A 25,691-nucleotide genomic window follows, 5' to 3' on the forward strand; every position below is an offset into this window, starting at 1 on the left:
GTGTGTGTATATGTATATATGTATACACACACACATATATATGCATGTTAATGTTTAATAGATGAGTTATTTATATAAAAATAAACAAGTAATCAAAACAAATCATGATATTATGTTATAAAAGTGAATCTCGTCCAATATATTATCAACTTTATTTTAACGTATTTACATATACGATAAAAATATTTTAACACTAAATTATATTTATTTTATGTTTGCTATAAGAAGATATAATAACAACGACAAATTAATTTAGATTTTTTTAATGTGCTACAATGTGGTATTTGTTATAACAAAATAATAATATTTATAACAAATGTTACATAATACCTATTGTAAATTCTTTAAGTCTATTATGTTACTATATATCCTAGGATAAATCAACAAAATAAGTCATAAAATTAATTAATAATATGGCTATAGAAAATATTAATAAACTGATTAAAATTTATATTAACAAACTGTATATTTTTACATCTTCATTTACATTGCTTGCTACACAATATGCTATGAATTATAGATTATATAACATTAGTAACTGGCTACTTACATTGTAAGGATAATATTCACATTTCCAAAAAAAAGTAGATTGTTACAATTTACAAATAAATATTATTATTGTCATTCTACGGGACACACCAAACTTTAAATTATCTCACAAATGGAATGCTATTTACAAGAATATTTGTTAGAAATATACAAGACAAATCATGACATTAGATCCTTGTAACACAAAAGTAGGATATACTTTTAATTATATTATATTGCCGTGAATTATGGTGCTATAATAATTTTAGTATATAAATAAGTATAAGTGGAAAATATATCACTGGTAACATGCATATTACATATAGAATATAAGTACTATCTGTAATTATATGTAAAAATATTGTGCCATGTCATGACATTTAACATTGTGTGTGTGTACTGATATATGATAACATAATAAGTTGTACTTAATACTAATAAATTTACTGATATTTCCAAATACTATTTTTTATTTATTTTATACATTAAGTCTACATCTATTTTTCTTTTTAGAAAAATATATCTTTTTCAATAAAAGTAAATTGCATATACTGTAGCCACACAAAATATAGTATCCTGAAAAATATTGTGTAATTAAGCCAGAAATATAAATAAATACAAATATTATAAGCAATATTCATTTACATATAAGAAAAAGAAAATGAGAAAATTGAGATAAAATTTTTCTCATTCTTACGTTGATAAAACTGTCATAAGCATATGTGTCAGCTTCTGCATCCCAAATACATCTTGTACCTACTTTAACACCAGCACCATGCTGTTGTCCCAAAACCACATTGACAATATATTTATATCTTTTAAATTGTAAATCTATGGAAATGTTCAAGAAAAATATGATAACATTTAATATATGAAACATTTAATATATGAAATTCTAAGTATAATATTATATATAACATATTATAGGAAACAACTGCTATGGGTATATACATAAGAAATCTATTGTATTACTTTTAATTTTGCCTTCAATAATATCCGCTATATCTTTAGTCCATTGAGCTGCTGCTTGTGCATCATATGATTTTGTGGCGAGTTGATCAAATAACACATCATGTATTATTTCTTTTGCACTTAGAGGTTTAAACCTATTAATATTGTGTTAATTTTAATTTCGTTTAGTTATATTTTAAACAAATATTATATATTTTTTAGTTATACATTGATCTCATGTTAATTTCAAGATAGACAACCTGATAATTGTTCAAATTATAAATACTGTAGTAAGATATAAAATAGAATATAAAATTTGTCAATATTAAATAAAGTGACTTACTTTTCATACATATGTGGTCGAACTTGATAAACAGGTTGCTGAGGTGTCTCGTTCTCAGCATCCTCAAAAACTTCCACATTGATATCCTTCTTCTCCATCCCTTGCGTTATTCTTGTTTCTTGTGTCGACTCATGTTCTGCTGAATGTGACGTCTGCACCGTTTGTGCCATGTATCTCTCTCTCTCTCTCTCTCTCTCTCTCTCTCTCTCTCTCTCTCTCTCTCTCTCTCTCTCTCTCTCTCTCTCTCTCTCTCTCTCTCTTTCTCTCTCTCTCTCTCTCTCTCTCTCTCTCTCTTTCTCTCTCTCTCTTTTTCTTAGTGATCTTACATCAATGTATAGTTTTACCAAATCACTGTATTCATATATATACTACTGTATATATACTACTGCATCAAAGTTATTGTCAAGAGAGGTAACCATTGGTAACCATGTTTATGTTTGTGTTATGTTCAATTTCAAGTTAGCTTCATATGATATACAGGCTACGTTCCGAAATTCACTGAGTCTGTTCTTTTTAGCTGCACTGCTGAACTGGTGTAATAAGTTAGAGTGAGAAAAAATATAGTTACCTCACTTTAACTTATTGCACTTCAGTTCAGTTTAACTTATTGCAGTTCAGCAGTGCAGCTAAAAAGAACAGACCAACTGTCAGTATTGAAAATATATAGTTTATGTCACATATACTATAAAATTTCAGTGCTGGCAGTGAATATTGGAAAGCAGTCACAATGCTCGTTTCTTGTTAGCATGTTCATTGGTTCGCAGCCTGGTGTTCTGAAGTACTGAATGCTGGTTGGTTAATTGCCCGGAACGCTAACGTCAGATGTCTGAAAACTAGCATACAGCCAATCAGGAAAATATATGCCATAGGAAATTAGTTCTAGGACTGTGTTTCGATATTCATTGCCAGTACTGAAAATACATAGTTTGTGTCACGAATAGTATAGATTTTCAGTGCTGGCAATGAATATCGGAATGCAGCCTATGTAATACATCCGTATAAGAGCAAGAGCATAGGCTTTTGCATAATACATAATACATAACGCATAAGAGAATAAACCAATAAAGCCAGCGGCACACGGTGCTTGTTTTCGTCCTGGATTGCTTGCTGGATGAAAATACTGCGTTCTGATTGGTGCATTTCCATCCATCTTCGGAAATGTACCAATCAGAACGCAGTATTTTCATCCAGCAAGCAATCCAGCACGAAAACAAGCACCGTGTGCCGCTGGCTTTAGTTTTCTTTATTTCCCTCCTCAGGACAGAAATGAAGAACTCTGATTGGTTGATTCTCTTATGTGTTATATTATGTGTTATGCAGAAGTCTGTGCTCTGGCCTTATGACAAACATATCACATGAATATGTCAACATGGTTAAATATTCATTTTTGTATAAATCAATTATTTTGACAACTAATACTACTAACAACTAATACACACACACACACACACACACACACATAAGCTACAAAATTATTTGCTACAGGACATTAACCTAGGTTCGAAATAAGATTGATCCGTGCAAACCGCATCGAGCTGAGATCACGCGTTTCTAAGATATAAGCCACGAAAGATGGCAAAATGACAGGCATGAAAATGAAATATTAAATATGGAAAAATGCATAATAAGGTTTTAATCTAGACCCAAAATAAGAAAGATCTTCGCAAATTATAACAATGTGCGCCTATTCGTTAACGAGAAATTAAAGCCGAAAGTCCAAGGCCGACCGGAGCGAAAATAACGTGTCACCGGGTATAAGCTACAAAATTATTTGCTATAAAACATTAATCTATGTTCGAAATAAGATTGATCCGTGCAAAACGCATCGAGCTGAGATCACGCGTTTCTAAGATATACGCCACGAAAGATGGAAAAATGACAGGCATGAAAATGAAATATTAAATATGGAAAAATGCATAATAAGGTTTTAATCTAGACCCAAAATAAGAAAGATCTTCGCAAATTATAACAATGTGCGCCTATTCGTTAACGAGAAATTAAAGCCGAAAGTCCAAGGCCGACCGGAGCGAAAATAACGTGTCACCGGGTATAAGCTACAAAATTATTTGCTATAAAACATTAATCTATGTTCGAAATAAGATTGATCCGTGCAAAACGCATCGAGCTGAGATCACGCGTTTCTAAGATATACGCCACGAAAGATGGAAAAATGACAGGCATGAAAATGAAATATTAATTAACGAAATGTGGATGATAAGGTTTTAATCCAGACCCAAAATAAGAAAGATTCTCACAAATTACAACAAGGTGCGCCTATTCGTTTGCGAGCAATTAAAGCGGAAAGTTTTGAGCACGAACGATGCGAAAATAACGTGTCACCTGATATAAGCTGCAAAATTATTTGCTATAAGACATTAATCTAAGTTCGGAATAAGATTGATCGAGGCAAACCGGATCGAACTGTGATCACACGTTGCGGAGATATAAGTCACGAAAATTGGGAAAGTGGCAGGATCCGAAATGATCTGTCCCGAAATATTAATTATCAAAATATGGATGATAAGGTTTTAGTTTAGATAATTATATAGAATATCCTCCTCAGCTTCAATATGGACGAAAAAATGATTCATGGTACATTCTCCCTTACGTAGGGGCCTTGCTATCCATTTTTAGTCCATATTTTAGACTCGTCTTTTTGGTAAGGGGAAAATTTATTTTTTATTATTTGTCCGTGACAGATTTCCTAAATTGCTGTCAACTTTAACAATTAATATCTCGCTGCATAAGGCAGAGCGACGACTTTTTCAAATAGAAATGTTGTTTGTCTTGTAAAAACGCGTCGATTTTTTCGTCGATGTCGGAAGCGAGGAAGGTATTATGTATAATTACCCCGAATTGTTAACGTTATGTATTACATAAAATAAACTTACCCTTCGATGATTCCTGATGTCCCTCCTTGTAAAATATATCCTCGGGCACTTAATATTTTTCACAACACAAACACTAAATTTAACTTTGCACTATAACAGGCCATTTTTTTCACAACACTTGATCACAACACAAGTCGGAAGCAACAATCGCGCGTAATTTCACTCGGCATTCCCGACGATTCTGTTTTGTTAATCACTGACTTTCGATTACTTGACGATACTTCGCGACGATAAATGCACGAAATTTGCTTTCGGTACTTTCGATGAAACAATTCACGCCAATATTCGTCTTTGGTAATTCAAGATCGCAGAAAATAAGTACGGTCGGCTTTTGGAGTTCACGTACTAAGCGTTGTAATGCAACGGTTGCGATTTTCAATGTGTGCGTGTATAGGTGAATACGTATCACTTGCATACTAGCCAATCAGAATATTCCGTTCGAAACTGTCCGTTCCGTTTGAAATATTCCAAGTCGGCCATGACAGAAAAAATTCCCGAAACTTTACTCGACCCTCCCGACGAACAATGCACATTTTCGGCGAATATTAGATGAAAGCTGTGCCATACCTCGATGTTTAACCATAATTCGCGGCCGAGACTCGGCTGACAAGTCGAAAACGAAGCTTCGCGACGCGTAAACCGAACTGCCTTTACGCACTGAACTTTCCTTGGCGTTCCTATGATTCACTTTACTTCACTTCGCGCGGCGGAACGAACATCATTCCGCCATAACACACGCGCGAAACTTACTTTCGGCACTCCCGGTAACGATTTAAAGCGATTTAAGGCACACGAGACTCAGCTACGGCGAGTCAAAGTCGCGAGAGATTACGGGCAATGGTTTTTCACGCACAACACAACCCGTAACCTGCGCCATAACTAAATACGAAGGAACTACGTACAGCGCCACAAGCGGGATGCTCGGGAAGCTGAGTCGACCAATCACGGTGATTCATTTCTTTCTGTAATGAACTATCTGCACAAAGTGTACGAGGTGCGGATGAAAGCAATCAATGATAGATCGATGTAATTTGGAGCTATACGCTGGGTAATAAGGCAGTGATGATACAATCTGATGCAATAATCGGACCGCTTTATTTTACCATATTAAACCTGACTGTACTGTAAATAAAATTACGTGCAGAGAGAAACCTGAGAGAAACTCGCTTTGCTACCAGCCGCGGGGCCGCGCCGCCATCGCTCGTTTCTATCGCCTCGCGTCTTGGCCCGTGTTCTTTCGTTAGATTTCTATAATTAATAACTCGATAGTTATTGCGAATATCGCAAGATAGTATGGGAATTTTATATTTATCTTAATCTGTTCGATGTCTCTATGAATTCCTCGGAGCAAGGAATTCGTGAAACACCCTGTACATGTGTTTTCGATCGCAATTTTAGTATTATTTCAATTTCGAATTATTAACTTAAGGAATGCCAATGTGTGTGTATATATTTAAAATAAAAATTATTCTAAATTTTCTCACGTCTCGCAATCCGAGGAGACATACACATTCGGCCTGTTTTCTGTATTAATAGTCTTTTGATATCTTCTGGTACCTTTTTCCCATTATTCCATATCTGTTGCCATTCATGCTTATTTCGAGCTATGTTTCATATTCCGGTAACGATATTCCTAAGAGGGCGCTAGTGTATAGTGAGATTTCTCTGGTACGCTAAATCCCGTAAGACTAACAGTCTTTATAGTATCTCGTCGGTGGCTTGGACCTTCTATAAAATAATATAAATAATAATGTATACTTAACCTTAATGGAAAAAGTACGTTCCACAAGGCAGAACGACGATTTTTTCAAATAGGACTTTTTCAAAAATTATTTGTCTTGCAAAAACGCGTCGATTAAATATTTTTTTGTCGATATTGGAAGTGAGGGGGATATTCTGTATAATATTACCGGATTTTCATCTAGTAAATAATCTCTGTGGTAGCTTTTGCAATAATTTTCTCCTATTTAGGGAGATTTCTAGAATCGACACAACCATATTGAGTACGATAATATCCTCCAAAAATTGATATCTTTGTAGATTAGAAATAGTTAAAAAAAGAAAATAAGAAATAGCGCACTATGGCAAGCGCTTTTCCTACTATTACAGTAGAAACTGCGAAAGGTGCTAACAATTTTCTAAAAATAATGTACATTCTTCTGTATTAATAGTATGCTGTATCGTTATTTATTTCAAATTAATAGTAATGAAAATTTCTGGTTTTATTCCTAGCTATACTGGTAGATATTCTGACAGCGTTGAATACACCAAAAAATTTGGAAAAGCTTGCAGAAGCAAATGAAAAATCTGGTAATGAGATGTTAAAGAAAATGCAGTTTGTATTTCCATTAGTGATGGAGATACAAATTGAAGTTATCAAAAATTACGGATTTCCAGAAGGTAGAGAAGGTATGTAATTGAAAATATACCTGCAAAAAAGAAGCTGTAAAAATTAATTGTATATATGTTTAAACAGGAGTTGTACGATTTGCAGAGATTATTAGAACTTTTGAGAGGGAAGATCCTGAAGTAGTGCAATTACGTAACCAGGTTCGTTCATATTTTCTACCACCAATTTTGATAAATTCTACAAATGAGGCGCTTCCTTAAAGTATAAAATTATATGTATAAATTATATTATACTTCATATATATGTATGTGTATGTATATATGTATGTATGTGTGTATGTATATACATACATAAGTACACATAATTATTTTAAGACCTTATTAAGCATATAGGTAAGAACTTGTTAATTTAAAAAAATTAATATATATGTATTATGAGAAAATAAATGGTATTTTATATATTATATTTATATCTTTTAATATTTTAACAAATTAGATACCATTATAACTGATCATTATGTTACATTACTTATAAAAGATACAATATATTTCTAATAAGGATATTCATAAAAATATAAATGTACTACATTTTTCTTTTTATTAAAGGATCAATGAAAGTTTCGCAATGTTTCTTCAATTTCTTACAGACAGAACAATTTTAATTTTCTTAAATATATGTATAACTTTCCTGAGAAGAAAACCAAAGGAATTTTAAATTAAATATTTAATGAGAAAACTTAAAAATTTTTTACATTTATTTATATAATAATAATAATAATAATAATAATAATAATAAGTATATCATATATAATCTACTAAAATATATAATATTTATTTTCATAAATGTTCTTTGAATTTTCTTGCAATTACATTGGCTCTAAAAGCTAAACAAAAATACTCCACTGTTCGCATAGAGATGAAGTTTTTTATATATATATCATGATCCATAGATTTGTTACATGAAAAATCAAATTAGTAAAAATATGGATATATAAAATTGAGAGAGATATAGGATGCCTGTAAAATATATCAGCCTACATTTAACAGGCGTAATAATTAATATAGCAATTCATATTCTCAATAAAAATTATTAGATACAATAATTGTACAATTAAATTCTTATGCAGAGTGATCATCCTAGCAAACACAATATTACATGTAACGTGCATGTTAATTGTAATTTCCTATTCAACAATATAACTGTTATATAACATGTGTTATATAATGTAATAATAAATATAACATATGTTATATAACAGTTATATTGTTGAGTAGGAAATTATAATTAACATGCACGTTACATGTAATATTGTGTTTGCTGGGTTACTACGATCGATGCTACGATCGTACTATACATTTTGACTTCATATCTTAGCGAACATCTGGATAAATACATATTAAATATACAGTTTTACTCATATAAGCAAGTATGTGTTAAAACTGCATAAAGCCAACAAAATTATTGATTTTACGATAAATAATACATTGGAATTATATTTGCTCGACGTTTACTTAAGACAGCTTAAATCATGCAACTTCTGATTTACTTGGATAGATAGGCAAATACAGTTCCCCTTTGTCAATGCTGTATAGTGAAAAAGTTTTCTTTGTATAAAACTGCAAAATATATACGTTGATATTTTGAAGAAAAAGATGCTGAGATCACGTGAGAATACGATGATTCTCTTTCGAACGTTTCAATTGCGTTCTATCTATACAGTAAATCGTCACAGAATAAATATCACCCTGCAATCTGAAGCACCCGGCATGCGGACGATAATGGATATAAAGAGTGTATTTATTAAGGGAGCAGCGCGCTCAGCAAATTTTTCTACAAACGCAAATCACGACAGTGATGTGATGTTGAGTACAGCTTTCGAATATTATTAAAAAATTTCCTATGTATTCATTATTAAGAACACTACAAACATTTGACAAGTGGGGAACGATATGCTATATTATATTTACATCCCTTATTACAAATCAAGATACACAATTGCAGCATTTTCCTCATATGTAAAATAATCTTCTAATTCGTAATCTCGCGTCGTGCAAATTTGGAGCATATGATAATACATGAAAATAGGCAAGAATGTCGTATAGCCTTGCTATAATCCGTGTAAGCAGTTTGCGTTGCAAGTAATTTTGAAAGTTGACACAAATGTTGAGAATCGAAAATAATCGTTTATTATCCACTGTTATTTTAATCTAAATGTCGATGATTTTCTCGTGTACAAGAAACGGTTCTACCGTTTTAGAGTTTGATTTTTCAGTTACGCCAAAAATTTGCCAAAAACATGCTCGCAGTTGACTAAAACCGAGATTCACAGATTATTAAAAATAACATGGATTATCTTTCCCTAGTTCGTGACGTTGTCAGTGTGAATGCTACTTTCACAGTTGTATATCTGTTTAAAGATGCCTTGGTGTGTCATAGGTCGCAATATGTCATCTGTGAATGACCGATTATGTACAACTATGTAAGAAATTCGCGCATACTTTTATGCAACACGGCAGCTGCTCGTAACACGATCGCTTATTGTTAAAAAGCAAGCCACGACATGAATTTTACGGACCATAATCGACACGTATTGTAAGCGTATAACGCGAACGAAACCCTGTTCGATACAATAGATTTCTTCGCCTTTTTTTTTTTTTCGCAAATTACGATTACAGTCTCACGGTCTCGTTAGTTTCGCTATAGAAAACGCGTGTACAAATGTGAAACACATAAACTGATTTCGACTCCAGCATTATTTTATCTTCTCCCTCAGCTCAGATACCACTGAGCAAACTTCTCTGAATCAATTTATACATATAAAATAGATACTATATAGAGAAGGGAGTGTGTATAAAATCTAGTCGTACCTTGGGATCGCGTAAGCCTTCAAAGTTAAAACATGATTTGTGTGTGTGTGTGTGTATATATGTGGTATATGTGTACCTTTTAACCACCCGTCATTTAATTACATGTATGTCACACTTCTACTAGTTAGTTGTTCAAGTGATTAATCTGGAATAAATTTTACGAAGCGAGTAGTACATGCGAAAGAAGAAGAAACTTATACAACGGCTATAAATGTGTCGCAATATAATTCGTCGAAAAATAATGCTTCAATATCAACTATCAGCAAAATATCCGTTGATAAGATTATTTTATCTTGAATCGATCGATATTTGTTTCTCTCTTTCTCTCTCTACTCCCCCCCTCTCCTCCTCTCTCTATCGCTCGTAATTGCCACAATTAAAATCGCATTTTATCATTAATTAAAATATATACCGTACAGGGTTACATGTAGAACCGCGAATGTCTTGTAAATTACTATTGAAGCTTATTGACCAGGCTACGAGAGGAACGGATTAGCTGTAGAAGTTGTATTCGCTGTCCATGGATCCTGTCGAATCTGATTGATTGTAGGACGGGGTGGTGGCGTCACAGTTGCAAATGGATTTGCTGAATACGACATGATTGCTGTAAATTTATTCATGTTTGTTAATATAAAATAAATTTTGCTGCTCGGCGGGACTGTTCAACCACCAATCTTTCGACATATACAAAGTCGACTTAAGATTTGTATTGATAGTTTAAATGGAAATAAATACCATTCTGAAACTTGAAATGAGAAAGTAAAAGTTTTGTAAAACAGGGTAAAAGATTGTTTTTTATAAAACTTTCCTATTTCTTAATTTATAGGTTTTTGCTGTTTCAAGATAATAATCTAGATTCTTCAGTTTCTATGGATATGCCCAATATAAAATGCAATAGCAAAATTTCATATTGTTTATCTATTTCACACGAACAAATATAAGCTAGAAAAATATGATTGCATAAAGGATATTTACAAAAGAGAGATTATTTATTTGATATTCTTATTATCTATTTAAGAAGAAAGAATATATATTACACACTAGTATATTATATAAGATGTATATTTGAAGAAAGATTCGAATCACATTTTAGCTGTAGAATACAATCTATTGAAATAACATATGAAGTACACTATCATAATATCGCAAGCATAGTAATCATGTTGCGTCAAAATAATTGATGAAATTCATGCACTCATGCTATATTCTTAATTATTTCATTGATACTCACGAACTTATTTCCAATGAAACGCTATTTTACGGACATAGAATAAGTTACGGTATAAAATAGTTCTCTCTTTTCAGCAATATTATCTGAATTATTCTCCACCGGATATGATCTCAATCAGATATTTTGACTTGGAGGAATTGTAATATTAAATAAGGATTACACGAGACGTTCTCAACGTATGAATTCGATATATTCGGAATATTGGACCTCTTTTTCTCGATATTAATCTTTTAATTGGAAATAAAAACTTACCCGCAGGCGTAGGAGCTGTAGGCTTGATCGCCGAAGTGCTGACAAGATTATCCAGATTGACGAGCGCAGAGTTCTCTCCTAAGAAAGACTGAGGTGTTTTCTTCACTGCGCCAGTGTTAGCAGGGAGGTTCTCGGCCATGCCTCCTAGGTCAAAAGGATCTCCGGACGTTGCTGTACCATCTATTTTTAAGTCATACTTATACAACTTGAACGAATATTAACATATCGCTGGAAAAATACGTTCTCGATCCAATGATTCGGACGCACCATTGTTTACTGTTTGTGGACTAGCTTCGAGTTTTCCTCTATTGGTGATTACGTCAAATTCATCTAAATCGCTGAGTGGACTCGTCGCGGCGGTATTGCTGTTGTTCGGAGAGGAAAAATTGAAGCCCGATCCCGTCCCGTTGAATCCATTGCTAGTAGTATTGAAACTAGTGGCGGCCGAAGATACTGGCAAGTTAAAACCTATATTCTGAGGTGACTGCGCAGCGAAACCGATGTTTTGCGTCAACGTTGAATTATTGAAGGCTGGTGATGGAGATGTTATGCCATCTTGGACCACCTGCAAATAAGATAGCTTCAGATTCATGTATCCCTTTTATGAACTTTATCCTAGAATTCACGGAACATTGAAGAATAAATCATACGTCACCTGCAGCTTGTTTGCCTCCGATTCAGCGGTGTTCGGAACCGGTGACCAAGGGTCTGTTGTACGAGGAGACACCACTGTAGCAGGAGATGGAGCAGGTGCACGCCATGGATCGATAGTGGCTGCTGTAATTGATCAATAATTTGGGCCTGGTCAATTAAACGCCATAAATTGCTATTTATCATAGGTATCATGTGTAAACTGAACTTTTAAGGGCGGGAAGTTTTTAGCGAGGAAGTTGAAATATCATTTCAAAGATAAATAATCATTGCAACGTTATCTCTGGTCTCTTAAATTGTAACATCGGTAGTGACAGTTATCATCAATTTTTAATGAGTTGTGAAATACGGAAAAAATAATTAATTTCAGTTTATACCTGAAGATCCTAAAGGACACAATCCAAAATCATTTCAAGCGACAGACATGCAAAAGAAATATAAAAGTGGAAACTAAGTAAAAGTATAAACATGTAAAGAATATGTTAGTTATAATAACAACTCATGCAATAATAATAACTCACTTGGTCGTTGTGGAGGAACAGGCGTCCACGGGTCTATTACGGGTGATGCACTACTCGTTGTTGGAACACTCCATGGATCGTTCTGCGGCTATGGAACGAGAATCATATTATTTCTCAATTACCTTGTTAATCATTCCATCAGGATGTTATTTCAAATCTATATGTACTTTTAGATGAGCTGAAATGCTCATCCAACGTACCTTACACTTATGATATTCAGATAAATCCAAAGACTGCGGTAAATCATGCAAGAACAGCACAACCTCATATTATCATGCAATGTGCGAATACTTAATTTATTGACAGTAATAAGTCGACGAAGCTGTAAGTACCTGCGGTCTGGGTGGCGGTGCCGTTATTATCGGAATACCCCAGGGATCGGTCTGTACAGAAGAGCCACTCGCTTCTCCCAGAGTTACGTCCAGTAAATCGAGCACGTGACTTTGCTTCTCGAGTTGCGGAGTTCTGGAAATTCAGATACGTTACATCGGCTCGTAAATGCATGATTGGATATTCAATCGGCCGATCGCTAATTAAGTTACCGGATCGTATTGGATTCCGCTGATTGCTTACTTGAAATCTTGTTGACTTTGACTAAGGGCTAACTGCAATCTAACATCATCGCTGCGTCTTCTTTGTTCCTCTTGTTCCGCTTCTTCCCTCGACATAGCCAAAGCCAGCTGCAATTGTAATTCCTCCTCACCCACTGTTTGCGGTCTTGCGGCTTCCAGTTCCGCTGGAAACACATTTTTCGTTCTTTGTGTTAATTCTTAGGCAAAGCGGAATATCTTAATGCTTCGAGGAAAATAAAAGATATACGATAACAAAATCTGGGTCAACTTACTCGCACGCCTGGACGTTGGTTCGGATAAGTGACAAGGTTCCCAATCCTGAAACTGCGACAAAATAATAATTTATATTGCTTGTAATTTATATACAATTACGAACACTAACATCGATCATATAATATGGATCACTTACGTCATTGCTAACAGGTGACATGGTGTCCAAACCGTCACTTCCAAAAGCACTAACCGATTGTGCAAACCTCTCTTTCGCTTTCAAAGCTCTAGCACGCTCATTTCTCAATCTTTCGTCATCTTTTAATAAGGCCACTAATTGTTTTGCTTTTTCTCGCACATTGATTCCTTGATCCTTATGCCCGTCCATGTATTGAAAGTCTAAAGAATAATTGGATTGAGCGATTTATAGATTAATTATAAATATAATTATAAATATATTGTAATGTATTCAATTGTTGTATTAATAGTAATAAAGTATGCCATTAATTTGAGGCTTTTACTGCTTTAACAGTAAAATGCAAATAGAAATTTGGCCCCTGATTCGAAATATTACGTATAATATAAGCTTACATGTAATACATCCTACTTACCTTTCAAGGTTTGAATGGCGAAAATATTTTCTTTGCATTGTTGCGCTACTTTTTCAGATCCTGTCTTAATAAGATATTCTAAAAGAACTAGGGCTTTATACACGTGTCGCCAATTTTTTCCATGATCGTTTAATCTCTTCCATAGCATTTGCATAATTTCCGTGAATGCTACTACGTTGTACGTTAAATCGGCAATCTCCGCCATAAGTGTACTACTTGGACCCCAAGGATCATTGCTGGTTGCTTTTCGTACAGCTTTCTATATGTAGGAAGGAGTAATGATTATTAGTTATTTAAATATTTATTAACATTTCACTGATTTGAATAACATTTAATTTAGATCTCTTCTAGTTTATAAATTATATCGTTAAACGAACAAGAAATTAACATGTTAAGATGATAATCATCATTTGCACATGAGGATGCAAGTATAACTTGTAATAATGCGAGGTAACGGGAAGAAGCTTTACTAATTACCTGAGCGTTGCTGTAATTGTGGGCAAGATTCATTATATCTCGCCTTATACCTGCTAAATTCACCTGCATAACGTCTTGGCCCTGTCTTCTCATCTAAAATATCATCACTATATGTTACTCTATTGTAATATTATGTACCTTAATTTTATAAACCCATATTTATTATCGCATTCATCGTCAATTGTAAATACAAAAATAGTAAAATCATTTTGAGTATTAGCTGCAGATACAATTACATTTGTGACTGAATATCGATAATTTAACATAGAAATCTTCCAAGACTTTCCTCTGAATTTTTTAAAAATCTGTAAATTGTTTGAAAACCTCTTGACAGACTTATAGGCCGAGGACTTATATAACTGACTATTAATCTCTCTATATAACATAAAAGACTTACGTACTTACTTACATTATAACAATGAGTCAATCATGACATAAATAATGTCAGATAATAAATATGGGTATGTTGCTTATATTAAAGCCATGCAACTAAGTATGCGCTATTTAAACACTACAAAATTATTAAGTAATATTAGTATCTAATTTCAGTATATAGGATATCTGTGTGTATGTGTGTGTGTGTAAATTAAGAGCAGGAGGTTGAGTGTTAAAGCCGAAACATGCGTATTAATTAAATTACTCATGATAAATAAATAGAAATTAAAAAGAAATAATACATAATTTGTAACAAGATTATGTATGACATGTTACAAAGAATGTTTATCAATAAACCATGACTGTGTATGCATTGATACACTACGTTTATATAATCATTACTTTTCATAAGGATGTACTCATTATATTATATTATATGTGTTAAAAATTTAAATACTTTTCAATTGTGCATGAGTAAATAATTGTTATATACGTTAGCAACTTTTTCTTCTACGAAACCATTAAAAAAAATTCTCCATACCACCACAGCGAGCAAAGAAAACAAGATATATACAAAGCACATTTCCATAATTATATACCACAACTTTGTTTTAGGTAATTTATTTTAGAATACAATCCATCGGGTAACATTTTTAATAACATATGTATGTAAAAATATGTTTAGATGTACTTCATGTAAATGCAAAAAATTGCTGAATTTTAAAATCAGAAGAAGAGAGAATATTTTACGGGGACAGCTGCCCTCTTGAGATGTGCCTATATAAATTCATAATCAATATTGTTGTTATCATGTTGTACTTGAGACACATATTATTCGCAGGACTATATACAGAGCATAGTAGAAAAATCTAAAGAAAATGGCGCCTATAAATAGTGCATTTAATAACATATAATGATATTTGTGTGATGCAATACTGACTTGCATAATGCATATTTGTCATTATCAATTTCATCTGTTCGCTTCTTATTATTATATTATTTTGCTGACGTATGTTACAAACTAAAAAAGGTGCATTGTATAATGAAAAGTAGGAAATTAAAATAACTTGAATATAGGTGATACATAGAAAATAATGTAACAATAAATTCTGGTAAAAATTATTTTTACAGAGACTGATAGGTATCATTTACTGAAACACAGAGATTCTTCTAGGAGTATGTTTCCACATTGAATATTATGTTATCAAGTAAGCATATATTGTTAATTCAACAAATGTGAATGTGTGTCAATGAAATTTACCTTTTGCATCGCCATTCCTGACTAATGAATTATCGCTGGCGTTGTTGACGAAGCTAGGTCTTGCCCAGAAATATAGAATACTCCAAATCACAACAAAAGCCTAGACTATCAGATGATACAATAGGTAAGTATGAAAAATTTTATATACATCTCATCACACTCTAATGCGTGATACATCGCTTTATATATGGATGATAATGACGCTTTAATTCATTAGACTAGTATTATGCAAATAAATATTACATGAAGCTTTATAGTCGCCTAATTCTTGAACAGATTCTGTACAACTGTGGTTATATAGGAGAGAAGAAGACATGAAAAAAGGCACATATATTTGATATATTCTCGAATTGCTCTAATATGGTTATTTGATAGACAATAAATTACACCTGTAGCAATTGCAGTATCTATTGAAAAAATATAAACCAAAAAGAAATAAAAAGTACTGTGTCTTTCATAAAAATATTCTGTCTTTCATAGGCACAGCTCATAATAATTTTATTAAATATATTTTCGTATATTACATATAGTAGTATATGTTAATATGTCACAAAGAAAATAGTTTTTAAGTGTAAAAATATACTAACGTTTCGTGTAATCTTTAATAACCTACACATTTTATTTCATTGAAAATATAAGAAATAATTTCAAATGAGCATAGCCATACATTAATTTACAATGTGTCTATTGATTGTAATGTCCTTTATATAATGTTACCATTTATAGACATGTGCAATTTGTGAAAAGAGATAATGACACGCACAATGCTATTAAACAGCCCTTAACTAGGCGTTTCCAAAGGATAATGCATTTATAAAGAACTTTTATATAACTATTATTCTTTTTTACTTCTGAAAGTTGTTCATTGTAATTACTAGAAATCAAATTGTTGTTCACAATCATGCTAGGTAATAAATGATTAATAATGCGAAAAAAAAACACATAATGTTGTGTATGATTCAGAAGCATGAAAAACAAATTAAATTTACATTCTATGTTTTTCTACCTTTTAAAATTCTTCAAAAACAATATACTAAAATGTCGATAAAGTAAAGATTAATGCCACATAAAAAAAAAGAAATAAACTTTAGATTAATACCTTTAAAAATTTCAGACCTACAGAGAAAATAATTTATAAATAATCAAGCTACCCTATTTACAAATGAGAGAATGCATGCAGGAGACTTAGGGAGCTAAGTCACTTACATTGGTAGGAATGATGATGTACCTTCCTCTAATAAATTGATCTGAAAAAAAAAAAGAGAGAACTTCGTTATCTGTAACACAATTCCATTATTGTATTTGCTGCTTATCTTATCATACAAGTTAGCATATAAGTATGATTATTCTTTGGAGCATCCTTATCAACGTATATAATGACAATTCATATATGAAAAAGAAAACTGATAAAGATTGATTTTTATAATATCTAGATGTTGATTAACACTATTACCTTGAGAATCCACTGTAAACATTAACACACACACATATTGCTATGCTTCTGATAACAATGTAACATTTATAACAACAATAATTTCATTATGTATTCTCAACATGCAATTTAATTATATTACTTGGATATATTTCACAAGTCTACAGTCATGATATATGTAATGTATGTGCTTATTTTTATAACAATTAGGTACAATTTCCTCGTTGGAAATTTCCTGCATTATTGTTGAACACAACTATGCAAAATATTTCTACTCATTACCATTTACATAAAGTAAATGCTAAGAATTATTGAGCACACGAAAGATGTTATAGATTGCATTAAGCCACAGTAGTCTGAGATTTTCTACATAAGGTTTCTTTCCGTCACGTTAATAGCATTACACATATAATCGACCATGAAAGTATTGATTGTCATTGTCGTGTCTGATTTGTTGTGTAATTCAACCAATTTAATAATGGAAATATTATGGCAAATATTAAATACAGAATGATGAGTAATTCATGTGTTAATGTTACAATTACAGTGGAATAGGAAAAAACGAGCCATTTTTCGAGTATCAGTGCGTGACTAATGCTCCATTAATATTGTAAATAATCATACAACAATGATATTTCAAAATTGGTCAATATCATCACGACGCACAGTTCAAACATGAAACTTAACTCGCGTGTAAGTTACATCGCGGAAAATTATCGCGAGCGATGCAACGTGCCATGAGAGTGTGGCGCGCAAAGTACAGGCGTCGACAGAACGGGTAGGAAACACAAGCAGGAAATTATTACTGTTGTACAATTACTATCAAATGCAGAGGTCGATTCCGTGTGTCGTTAAGTGTACTCTCCTGTGATCATCGCGCACGAAAAATTACCACGGTAAAAACTCTCGCACTTGTTACGTACTGATCGTGACGAAGCTCTGGCCGTGTGCGCGCACGCATTCACTTCACCCGACGAACGTCAGCGGGCAACAAAAAACGGATGGATGCATTCCCGTTTAAAGAGCAACCTCGTTGTTGCGCCACGGCGCGCACCATATACTCTAAACGTGACTATACCAACAAAGTCGTACGTGTCACGCGTGCACACGCATCACATACGCGCACTTACTAGCGCACATACACACACTATCTCTTTCTCTTTTTCTCTCTCTCTCTCTCTCTCGCCCTCTCTGATAGGGATCTTCACGAACAGGTATATATGTGACACGTCAATTTTTTTCGTAGAATATTATTACATATCCTCCTTCTCGTAAAATTGAATTTGAAAAAATCGCAAGGCGGAAAACGATGTCAACGGGTGCGGCCGCGTTGTAATGTAACGTCATGACGACAACAATGATGATGATGATGATGATGATGATGATGATGATGATAATGACGATGATAATGATGATGGTGACGACGACGACGACGACCACTGTCGTCGTCGGCTGCAATGATGATAGTGGCGCAAATGCGGAACACGTTTTCATAGAGCTCCCACAGCTGAGCAGTAGAATTTCTCTTCACGTCTGAACTGAACGAATGACGTCCGTGACTGATGGACCATGGTTTATGGATGAACGATACAATTACCACGTTAAAGTTTCTCGCACACTACAGTCCCGCAGCGTCCGCGACTGTGCGTCCACGCATACGGACAAGCGACGATGAGGAACGACAATGATGACGATCGCGACTACGATGACGACTATGACTACGACGACGACGATGGCACGAAAAGTACGACCACGATGCAACGATGACAACATGATGTCCTAATACTCACCTTGCGTACGTGTGCCACTCGGAAAATTTCAAAACGCGGAACTTTCAAAACGATCGGAGACAGAGCGGGGCGGCGAAATAATATAAGACACTTATGACAAGTCCATTCACAGGCACTGACGAATTAGTAATTACGAGGCAAGATGGCGCTCGAAAATATTTCCTTTCTCACTCTCGTGGCGCTCTTGTTACTCCCGTGCCATTCGCGCACGAGCGCGATTGTATGGCGCGCGTGATTGTGAGTGACATTTTGTCACTTTCTAATCGCTTTTGAATAAACTTACGAGATATCGGATATAGAAAGAATTCTACCGTTATAATTACAATTATTCATCTTTCGACAGAAATTTCTTCTTTTTCATTCGACAACTGATCACTTGTGGGTCTTTATTTAGCAGTTTTTCAAAACACGCATGTACATTGAGAAGTCACAGTAAGTTTTTTTCTATCGATAATTTGCATTCATAAGTATCTGTATATTGTGTAAAAAAATTTCAATTGCAGACAGTATTGTGTTCTAAATTACACTTTTTTTAGACTTTCCGCAATTAGAACATAATAATTATATAATTACACTTCGGGTAGTAAAAGGACTGTATCACTTTATACTTTTCAGTATTTATTATTATTATTTCACAGTCGACTAGATTAACTTCACAAATGTTCCGTTTTACTACGATTTAACTTTAGCATTAGCATAGCTTTTACGCCATTACGGATTAATTGTAATTTTTATACACTCAATTAAATCTTTAATTGTATACAATATGTAAGAATATACAATATATTTGTAGAATAGTATGGTAAAATTTTTAGTCAAGGCACAATAAAACAAAATTGAGCTCAGAATATCGCAACAACAATTCTAAGAACAATCTTTGTGGGGATATCTGTAAGATAAATCTAAATTATATTGAACAATATATATATAAACATATAGCAATTCACAATTGTAGTCAGTTTTAATTAATTGAAAAATGTACAATTACTCAGATACTTTCATAAATTTGCTTTTATATGAATGTGCATATACACATATTATTGTGTATATATCAATATTTTATATCACCTGATCAATAATCAATTTTGATAATATTAGAGAAATTTTAATGATACTAACAAACCATTATTATATGTAATAAAAAGATAATTATATTATTAAAACAAAATATATTGTGATCTACTGTGTATGTAGATTTCCTATGAAATAAAATTCCTTGAGATACAATAGAATATTCTATGTCTATTACTTCTTTATGTATATATATACTTTTTATATTTTCAAAGCATCTAAAAAAAGAGAGAGAGAGAGAGAGAAGAAGAAACTAGAAACTAAAAGTGTGTAATATATATAAATTTGTAGAATGTGAAAGTATAATTATAACTTTGTATAAAAAGTATTAATTTTTTTAATAACGCCTTAATAATAGTCCCGTTCATAAAATACAACAGTTTAATGAAACTTTTGCGTGTGCGTCCCGAAGATACTACGAAGTCCGAATAACTGAAATCAGACAATCGAATCATATCACCGAATATAGTTAGCGCACGGATACATTAAAAATAACGCGAATAAAATTCAATGGAAAAGATTACGAAATAACATCATAACTATTGTACTGTGCATGATATCATAAAGAAACGTACATTCAAACGATTGCTTATGACATCTTTTCCCTATCCATTTCTATATCTTAGTTTTGAAATTAAAAAATTAAATTGATTTTATACCCACGCAATATAAAATATGTATATTAAAGAGACGCATTAATATTTTATAATATCTTTTCTTAATCCAAAAGAATATTTTACAATTTCTTCATAAATAGATGGAACAAAGACTTTGATTTAAAAATTTCGTTATGAACATTTATAATTAATTGTTAATGCGTTGATTTTGTTACACTATTTAAACGTTATATAATATTATACAATGTACAATGTGCTTTACGGTGAGATATTCACAACTCAATCACTTATTAACTAACTGATTACTAATAATTGATTATCGATTACATCATAAGTTCCTCAGTTTGTGTAACATTTAATTTCTCAAATCAGAAAAATGCAGCTATGAATATAGAGGACTTTTTGTAACATTATCGAAATTTTTGCTGAACATTTTTGAAAGAGATAACTTTTTAATAAATTTTTTATTTGTTTAGTTACTATCTACCATCTCTGTCACGATTTTCGTTTATGATAAATAAATGGAAAACGGTGTTTCAGCACAAACTTACTTTGCACTTTGAAATAATAGACAGCCGATAAGACAGCCAATAATTATTATCCATGGTATAAGATGATTTTTTCTAGAGAAACCAATCCTAATGGTATTCCATAGTTGGAGTTACATTGATCATATCGGCGGTACTAAAAAAAGAAGAGGAAAAGGAAACGTATAATTAAAAATCTAAACATATAATACAAGTATAAATATAAATTTATGTAATTCTCTTCGATTCATTGATAAAACGAATTTCAACAATAATATAAAAGCATAAAGTAATTAAAATGCTTTCAGATATAATAATATGTGTAAATTAGGATGACAACAGCATAGTTATATATTTTTCTTCAGAACATGCTACATGCGTTTTATTCTATCCATTCGTATTATTTCAAATTAATCAATTCAATTTGATGAACTTAAATATAAGAAGCAAAACATAGAAAACAAGCATATGACATGATTCTTTGGAAAAACAGTCTGTATATTATCTTACATTTATTAATTTCATATGTATTTCTTGATGATAATATATGATATATGATTGACCATAAAATCCTTTTGTCCCTCCAGTTATATTTTATAGTTACATAATTAACAATTATTCATAGGATAAACGACATATATATACATTAACAAAATTATTTACACCAGTTCAATAAAAAAAAAAAGGTGACATATACAGCATCTTAAACAAATATTTTAATTCTTTTCACATATACACAGCAATTGAAAATACAATATAATAAAAAAAATATATACATGTCCTGGCAAACTATAGAATGCACTAAATATGACTAGTCAAGCTAACCATTAGCAATCCTTCTTTACTTGGTATTTACTTGATCATTAATGTACAAAGATTTAAGTATTGTAAAATAATAATTTATAAAAATAACATTGCCTGATTAGTCATATTTTATATATATATGTATATAAGGCAACATTTGTCAATTGCAGACATAACACAATATCACAAACACTTACAAGAACATATATGGTGCCCTAAGAATAGTTTGTTGTAGTCATCTTTACATTAGTTTGCTGTATGAAATATAGTAAATTAAATTATTCATTAATATTGTGACAAAAATCGAGGAGATATCTCGAATAAGCATCTCTCTTTGTCTCTCTCTCTCTCTCTCTTAATCTAATTTAAGAGATTATTATTGTAAAAATTACACATAAATGTTTAAGATTGCATGATGGTGCATTCCAAGTTATACAAAATTTTGTATGTGAACAAAGACATCAACATATGTTTTGCTTACAAATGACTTCGATTTGATTGACAATATTATGATTATCTATCACATAAAAACTTTTTAAACGTTATTAAGCAGATTATTTTTACATTACATGTATAAGTGGACATATATATATATATATAGATGTGTGTATATATATATATATATATGTACACACATATATTGTATGAATATAATCATTACCTTTTGGAACATTTAATATGTATAATCAGTAATCCTATCCCTAGCAATAAACACAAACTTCCCACAACAATATAAGCAATACCAAGAAAAGGATTCTTCCCTCCTAGCAGTGAAGTTGTGCTCAATATCATTGATTTTGTTCCATGGAAGGCGGATACTGAAAATGCTAACAAAAGAAAGAAAAATATATATATATATATACACATGTAATTATGTATTTATAAAATATATTTATAAGATGTGTTTGTAATATTTGTTATATTATTTTGTCATTACATATTTACAATATTCAACTTACAATATTTGACTTTAAGGGTATAGTTTCCTGCAACTAAACCTTCTGTGAAACCATTCTGAGTATGATCAACTCTGCGGTAAAGTTTTCTGAAAGTAGGCAATGCAGCAGTCCTCATCCATACAATTAAATCTTCATTTTGGAATCCGTTGTTATCATTATTATCAGGATCTAACTCCCAGATATGTTTACTCCAGTTTTTAGGCTTGGCAAAATCTTTAAATGCTATCTTCAAGTCACCTTTAGGATTTCTGAATTTGATATTCTTATCAGATGGCCAAGCTATGCCAGTATTTAATAATGGTACATTCTTATTGTCATGTCTTGCAGAAAGCAGTGTTAATTTGTCACTAAAAAGTGAGTTTGCAATAGCTCCACATGGAGCAATAGGAGTTCTGTTTGTTTCTTCATAGGCAAATGGTTCACAATCACTGGAGACAATTAGAGTTAAATCACCTAATAATTGATTGTCATCGCGAGACTTGACATATCTACGATGATTTTGGTAAAAATTTGTCAGGCCGTAATACATATAAACCTTTCCACGAAAATCAACAGGTAAAGTAAAATTTTTCTCACAAAAACAATCTTTACTAGGATCTTCTGCAATTACATCTGCACATTTCCTAGGCTGTCCATCACTTGTAGTAAGATTGATAGAATTACAATTGGTGTAATCTATAATATGTTCCTTGACTTCATCGGAGAAATAAAGCAGTCCTATACCAACTGGTATAAATGCAACTCCTATTACAAAGAATGTAGGTAGAACTGTGCCAGCTGTAAGTATTGGCTGCCAAGCTGGTAATCTTTGCTGTTTGAATGCGCTATCTGTGTACAAACAAATGTTGATTATATATATATATAAATATATTTTTTTTTTCTTAAATATCATATATATGAATATACGTATATTAAATATTTTGAATAAATAAAAACATAGGAATATATATATATATGCATATATATTTTCTTTATAAGTTTATCAGTGTTATTAGTTTTATAAATTGCTAATAGCAATTTATAGATAGGTTTAATCGTATGCATATAATCATCATATATCATCAGACAGGAAGGAAACACGAAACTCGAGCGGAAATAATATCGATAAATGTCAAAACGATGAATGTCTTAAATTAATATTTTTTATTAACTCCTAGAATATTTACCTGATGGTTTCTTTGATTTAGGCACCGCATCGACTTCGCTGATGGATGTCATGATTAGGCAATGACGACACGATTAATATTTGACAGATTCCGAACATATCGTGTCAATCGCCATTTGCAAAATTAGAAAATAGTTATGGCGCTCTCAGGCTTCTCTCTGGTTATGGCTTCTGCATACGTAAAGCCCTAAACACAATGCCAGGCAACAGGCAATAAGAATAAAAATAGATCAATCACAATAGATTATTCTTGTAATAGTCAATTGTGTTTGGTCTATTTTTATTCTTATTGCCTGTTGCCTGGCATTGTGCTTAGGGCTTTAGGCTAGGTCTGTTCTTTTTATGACCATATCTATCAACCTTGGCCGTGTTCCAAAATTCACTGCCAGCGCTGAAAAGTTATAGTTTATGTGACACAAACTATATATTCTCGGTACTGGCAGTGAATTTTGGAACACGGCCCTTGTTAACTCAATCGGCTGGTTATTCCAACGAAATTATCCAATTCCATCTATCGTTAATCAGTATTGGCAGTATTGGGCAATTACGATGGAATAATAAGCCGGTTAAGTTAATCACAGTCGGTAGAAACAGGCATTACGTTCAATTTCTTCATCTCTAAATAAGTTGTTGATAACTTTATCCATGAGATATCTGCCAGAATCGATTTTCTTCACCGTGTATTTCCATCCATCTTCGGAAATGTACCAATCAGAACGCAGTATTTCCATCCAGTAAGCAATTCACGAAAATAAGCACCGTGCGCCGCTGGCTTTAGGCAGGTTGCACACAAAACGCGGCATATTCAATCCCAATCCATAGTCTGATAGCAGAGAGGAAGCTGAGAGCGGCCAACACGGCGTTTTCGGCAACACCAATTTTTCGCACTGGGAATGGACGCTATCTGCATCCATTTTGAGAGGGGAACTACGATACTACATCCACTTTTAGGTCTCGACGGTAAAACCTGCATCTGGTGGCTGTCCGTGCTACATCCACTTTCAGGCGGTTTATGTACGTGCTACAACCATAATAGCGTACTTGACAAGCACGGTCTCGCGCATTGTTATGCATTTGTAACATGAATTAACATGTTAACATGCACAAAAAAAATAAGAATTGAGATTGTATATGATTAATATCATGAAGATTATATACGATTTATATCGATATATAAATATGATAATAAGATAATATTTTGTGTATACCCAAAATTATTTTTCCAAAATATTTCA

The 25,691-nt window shown here is 32.5% G+C and overlaps 4 protein-coding genes across 19 annotated transcripts; 1 reads left to right on the forward strand and 3 right to left on the reverse strand.

Annotated features, from left to right (window-relative positions):
- Window positions 1-438: 438 nt before the first annotated feature.
- LOC105182346 (tctex1 domain-containing protein 2) lies at window positions 439-2,034 on the reverse strand. 2 transcript variants are annotated; one of them, XM_011139705.2, is made up of 4 exons: window positions 1,823-2,034; window positions 1,501-1,634; window positions 1,226-1,359; window positions 439-1,104 (listed from the first exon to the last, which is right to left on the reverse strand). In XM_011139705.2, the coding sequence occupies exons 1-4, from the start codon at window positions 1,990-1,992 to the stop codon at window positions 1,057-1,059; spliced, it is 486 nt and encodes a 161-aa protein (XP_011138007.1). In that variant the 5' UTR covers window positions 1,993-2,034; the 3' UTR covers window positions 439-1,056. The 2 variants fall into 2 exon arrangements, with proteins under 2 accessions (XP_011138007.1, XP_025155891.1); XM_025300106.1 differs by lacking the exon at window positions 439-1,104 and having other exon boundaries at window positions 1,151-1,359.
- A 4,377-nt stretch (window positions 2,035-6,411) lies between these two features.
- Window positions 6,412-7,348, forward strand: LOC105182407 (protein C10). Of its 2 annotated transcripts, none has more exons than XM_011139816.3 (3): window positions 6,412-6,837; window positions 6,946-7,122; window positions 7,208-7,348. In XM_011139816.3, the coding sequence occupies exons 1-3, from the start codon at window positions 6,795-6,797 to the stop codon at window positions 7,321-7,323; spliced, it is 336 nt and encodes a 111-aa protein (XP_011138118.1). In that variant the 5' UTR covers window positions 6,412-6,794; the 3' UTR covers window positions 7,324-7,348. The 2 variants fall into 2 exon arrangements, with proteins under 2 accessions (XP_011138118.1, XP_019696554.1); XM_019840995.2 differs by having other exon boundaries at window positions 6,420-6,837; window positions 7,190-7,342.
- Window positions 7,349-8,604: 1,256 nt separating this feature from the next.
- lqf (epsin homolog lqf) lies at window positions 8,605-19,459 on the reverse strand. Of its 13 annotated transcripts, XM_019841026.2 has the most exons (17): window positions 19,314-19,453; window positions 17,298-17,338; window positions 16,092-16,196; window positions 14,456-14,548; window positions 13,979-14,237; window positions 13,567-13,766; window positions 13,430-13,481; window positions 13,159-13,321; window positions 12,918-13,050; window positions 12,786-12,818; window positions 12,586-12,673; window positions 12,442-12,450; window positions 12,069-12,190; window positions 11,681-11,978; window positions 11,414-11,593; window positions 11,162-11,182; window positions 10,360-10,534 (listed from the first exon to the last, which is right to left on the reverse strand). In XM_019841026.2, exons 3-16 carry the CDS (start codon window positions 16,104-16,106, stop codon window positions 11,166-11,168), a joined length of 1,662 nt encoding a protein of 553 aa, XP_019696585.1. In that variant the 5' UTR covers window positions 16,107-16,196; window positions 17,298-17,338; window positions 19,314-19,453; the 3' UTR covers window positions 10,360-10,534; window positions 11,162-11,165. The 13 variants fall into 13 exon arrangements, with proteins under 13 accessions (XP_011137997.1, XP_025155916.1, XP_011137999.1 ...); XM_011139695.3 differs by lacking the exon at window positions 11,162-11,182 and having other exon boundaries at window positions 8,605-10,534; window positions 19,314-19,452; XM_025300131.1 differs by lacking the exons at window positions 11,162-11,182; window positions 19,314-19,453 and adding an exon at window positions 19,121-19,237 and having other exon boundaries at window positions 8,605-10,534; window positions 16,092-16,150.
- A 1,321-nt stretch (window positions 19,460-20,780) lies between these two features.
- Window positions 20,781-24,662, reverse strand: CDC50 (cell cycle control protein 50A). Of its 2 annotated transcripts, XM_011139691.3 has the most exons (6): window positions 24,458-24,662; window positions 23,292-24,119; window positions 22,994-23,159; window positions 22,530-22,586; window positions 21,553-21,685; window positions 20,781-20,816 (listed from the first exon to the last, which is right to left on the reverse strand). In XM_011139691.3, exons 1-4 carry the CDS (start codon window positions 24,507-24,509, stop codon window positions 22,574-22,576), a joined length of 1,059 nt encoding a protein of 352 aa, XP_011137993.1. In that variant the 5' UTR covers window positions 24,510-24,662; the 3' UTR covers window positions 20,781-20,816; window positions 21,553-21,685; window positions 22,530-22,573. The 2 variants fall into 2 exon arrangements, with proteins under 2 accessions (XP_011137993.1, XP_011137992.1); XM_011139690.3 differs by lacking the exon at window positions 22,530-22,586.
- Window positions 24,663-25,691: the final 1,029 nt, after the last annotated feature.

Source organism: Harpegnathos saltator, unplaced genomic scaffold (genome assembly GCF_003227715.2).
Source record: "Harpegnathos saltator strain DR-91 unplaced genomic scaffold, Hsal_v8.6 scaffold104, whole genome shotgun sequence".
In the NCBI taxonomy this organism is placed as follows: Eukaryota; Metazoa; Arthropoda; class Insecta; order Hymenoptera; family Formicidae; genus Harpegnathos; species Harpegnathos saltator.

Coding starts and splice junctions, on each gene's coding strand:
- LOC105182346 (XM_025300106.1), bottom strand. CDS start 1,992: ATGGCACAAACGGTGCAGACGTCACATTCAGCAGAACATGAGTCGACA. Junction 1,635..1,822: donor CGACCACATATGTATGAAAA/GTAAGTCACTTT, acceptor CAATATTAATAG/GTTTAAACCTCTAAGTGCAA. Junction 1,360..1,500: donor TATTGAAGGCAAAATTAAAA/GTAATACAATAG, acceptor ACATTTCCATAG/ATTTACAATTTAAAAGATAT.
- LOC105182407 (XM_019840995.2), top strand. CDS start 6,795: ATGGCAAGCGCTTTTCCTACTATTACAGTAGAAACTGCGAAAG. Junction 6,838..6,945: donor TACAGTAGAAACTGCGAAAG/GTGCTAACAATT, acceptor TTTTATTCCTAG/CTATACTGGTAGATATTCTG. Junction 7,123..7,189: donor ATTTCCAGAAGGTAGAGAAG/GTATGTAATTGA, acceptor ATGTTTAAACAG/GAGTTGTACGATTTGCAGAG.
- lqf (XM_011139695.3), bottom strand. Junction 14,238..14,455: donor ACAATTACAGCAACGCTCAG/GTAATTAGTAAA, acceptor TCCTACATATAG/AAAGCTGTACGAAAAGCAAC. Junction 12,674..12,785: donor CTGAATATCATAAGTGTAAG/GTACGTTGGATG, acceptor CTCGTTCCATAG/CCGCAGAACGATCCATGGAG.
- CDC50 (XM_011139690.3), bottom strand. CDS start 24,509: ATGACATCCATCAGCGAAGTCGATGCGGTGCCTAAATCAAAGAAACCA. Junction 24,120..24,457: donor TAAATCAAAGAAACCATCAG/GTAAATATTCTA, acceptor GTTTGTACACAG/ATAGCGCATTCAAACAGCAA. Junction 21,686..22,993: donor CATATTAAATGTTCCAAAAG/GTAATGATTATA, acceptor TTCTTTTTTTAG/TACCGCCGATATGATCAATG.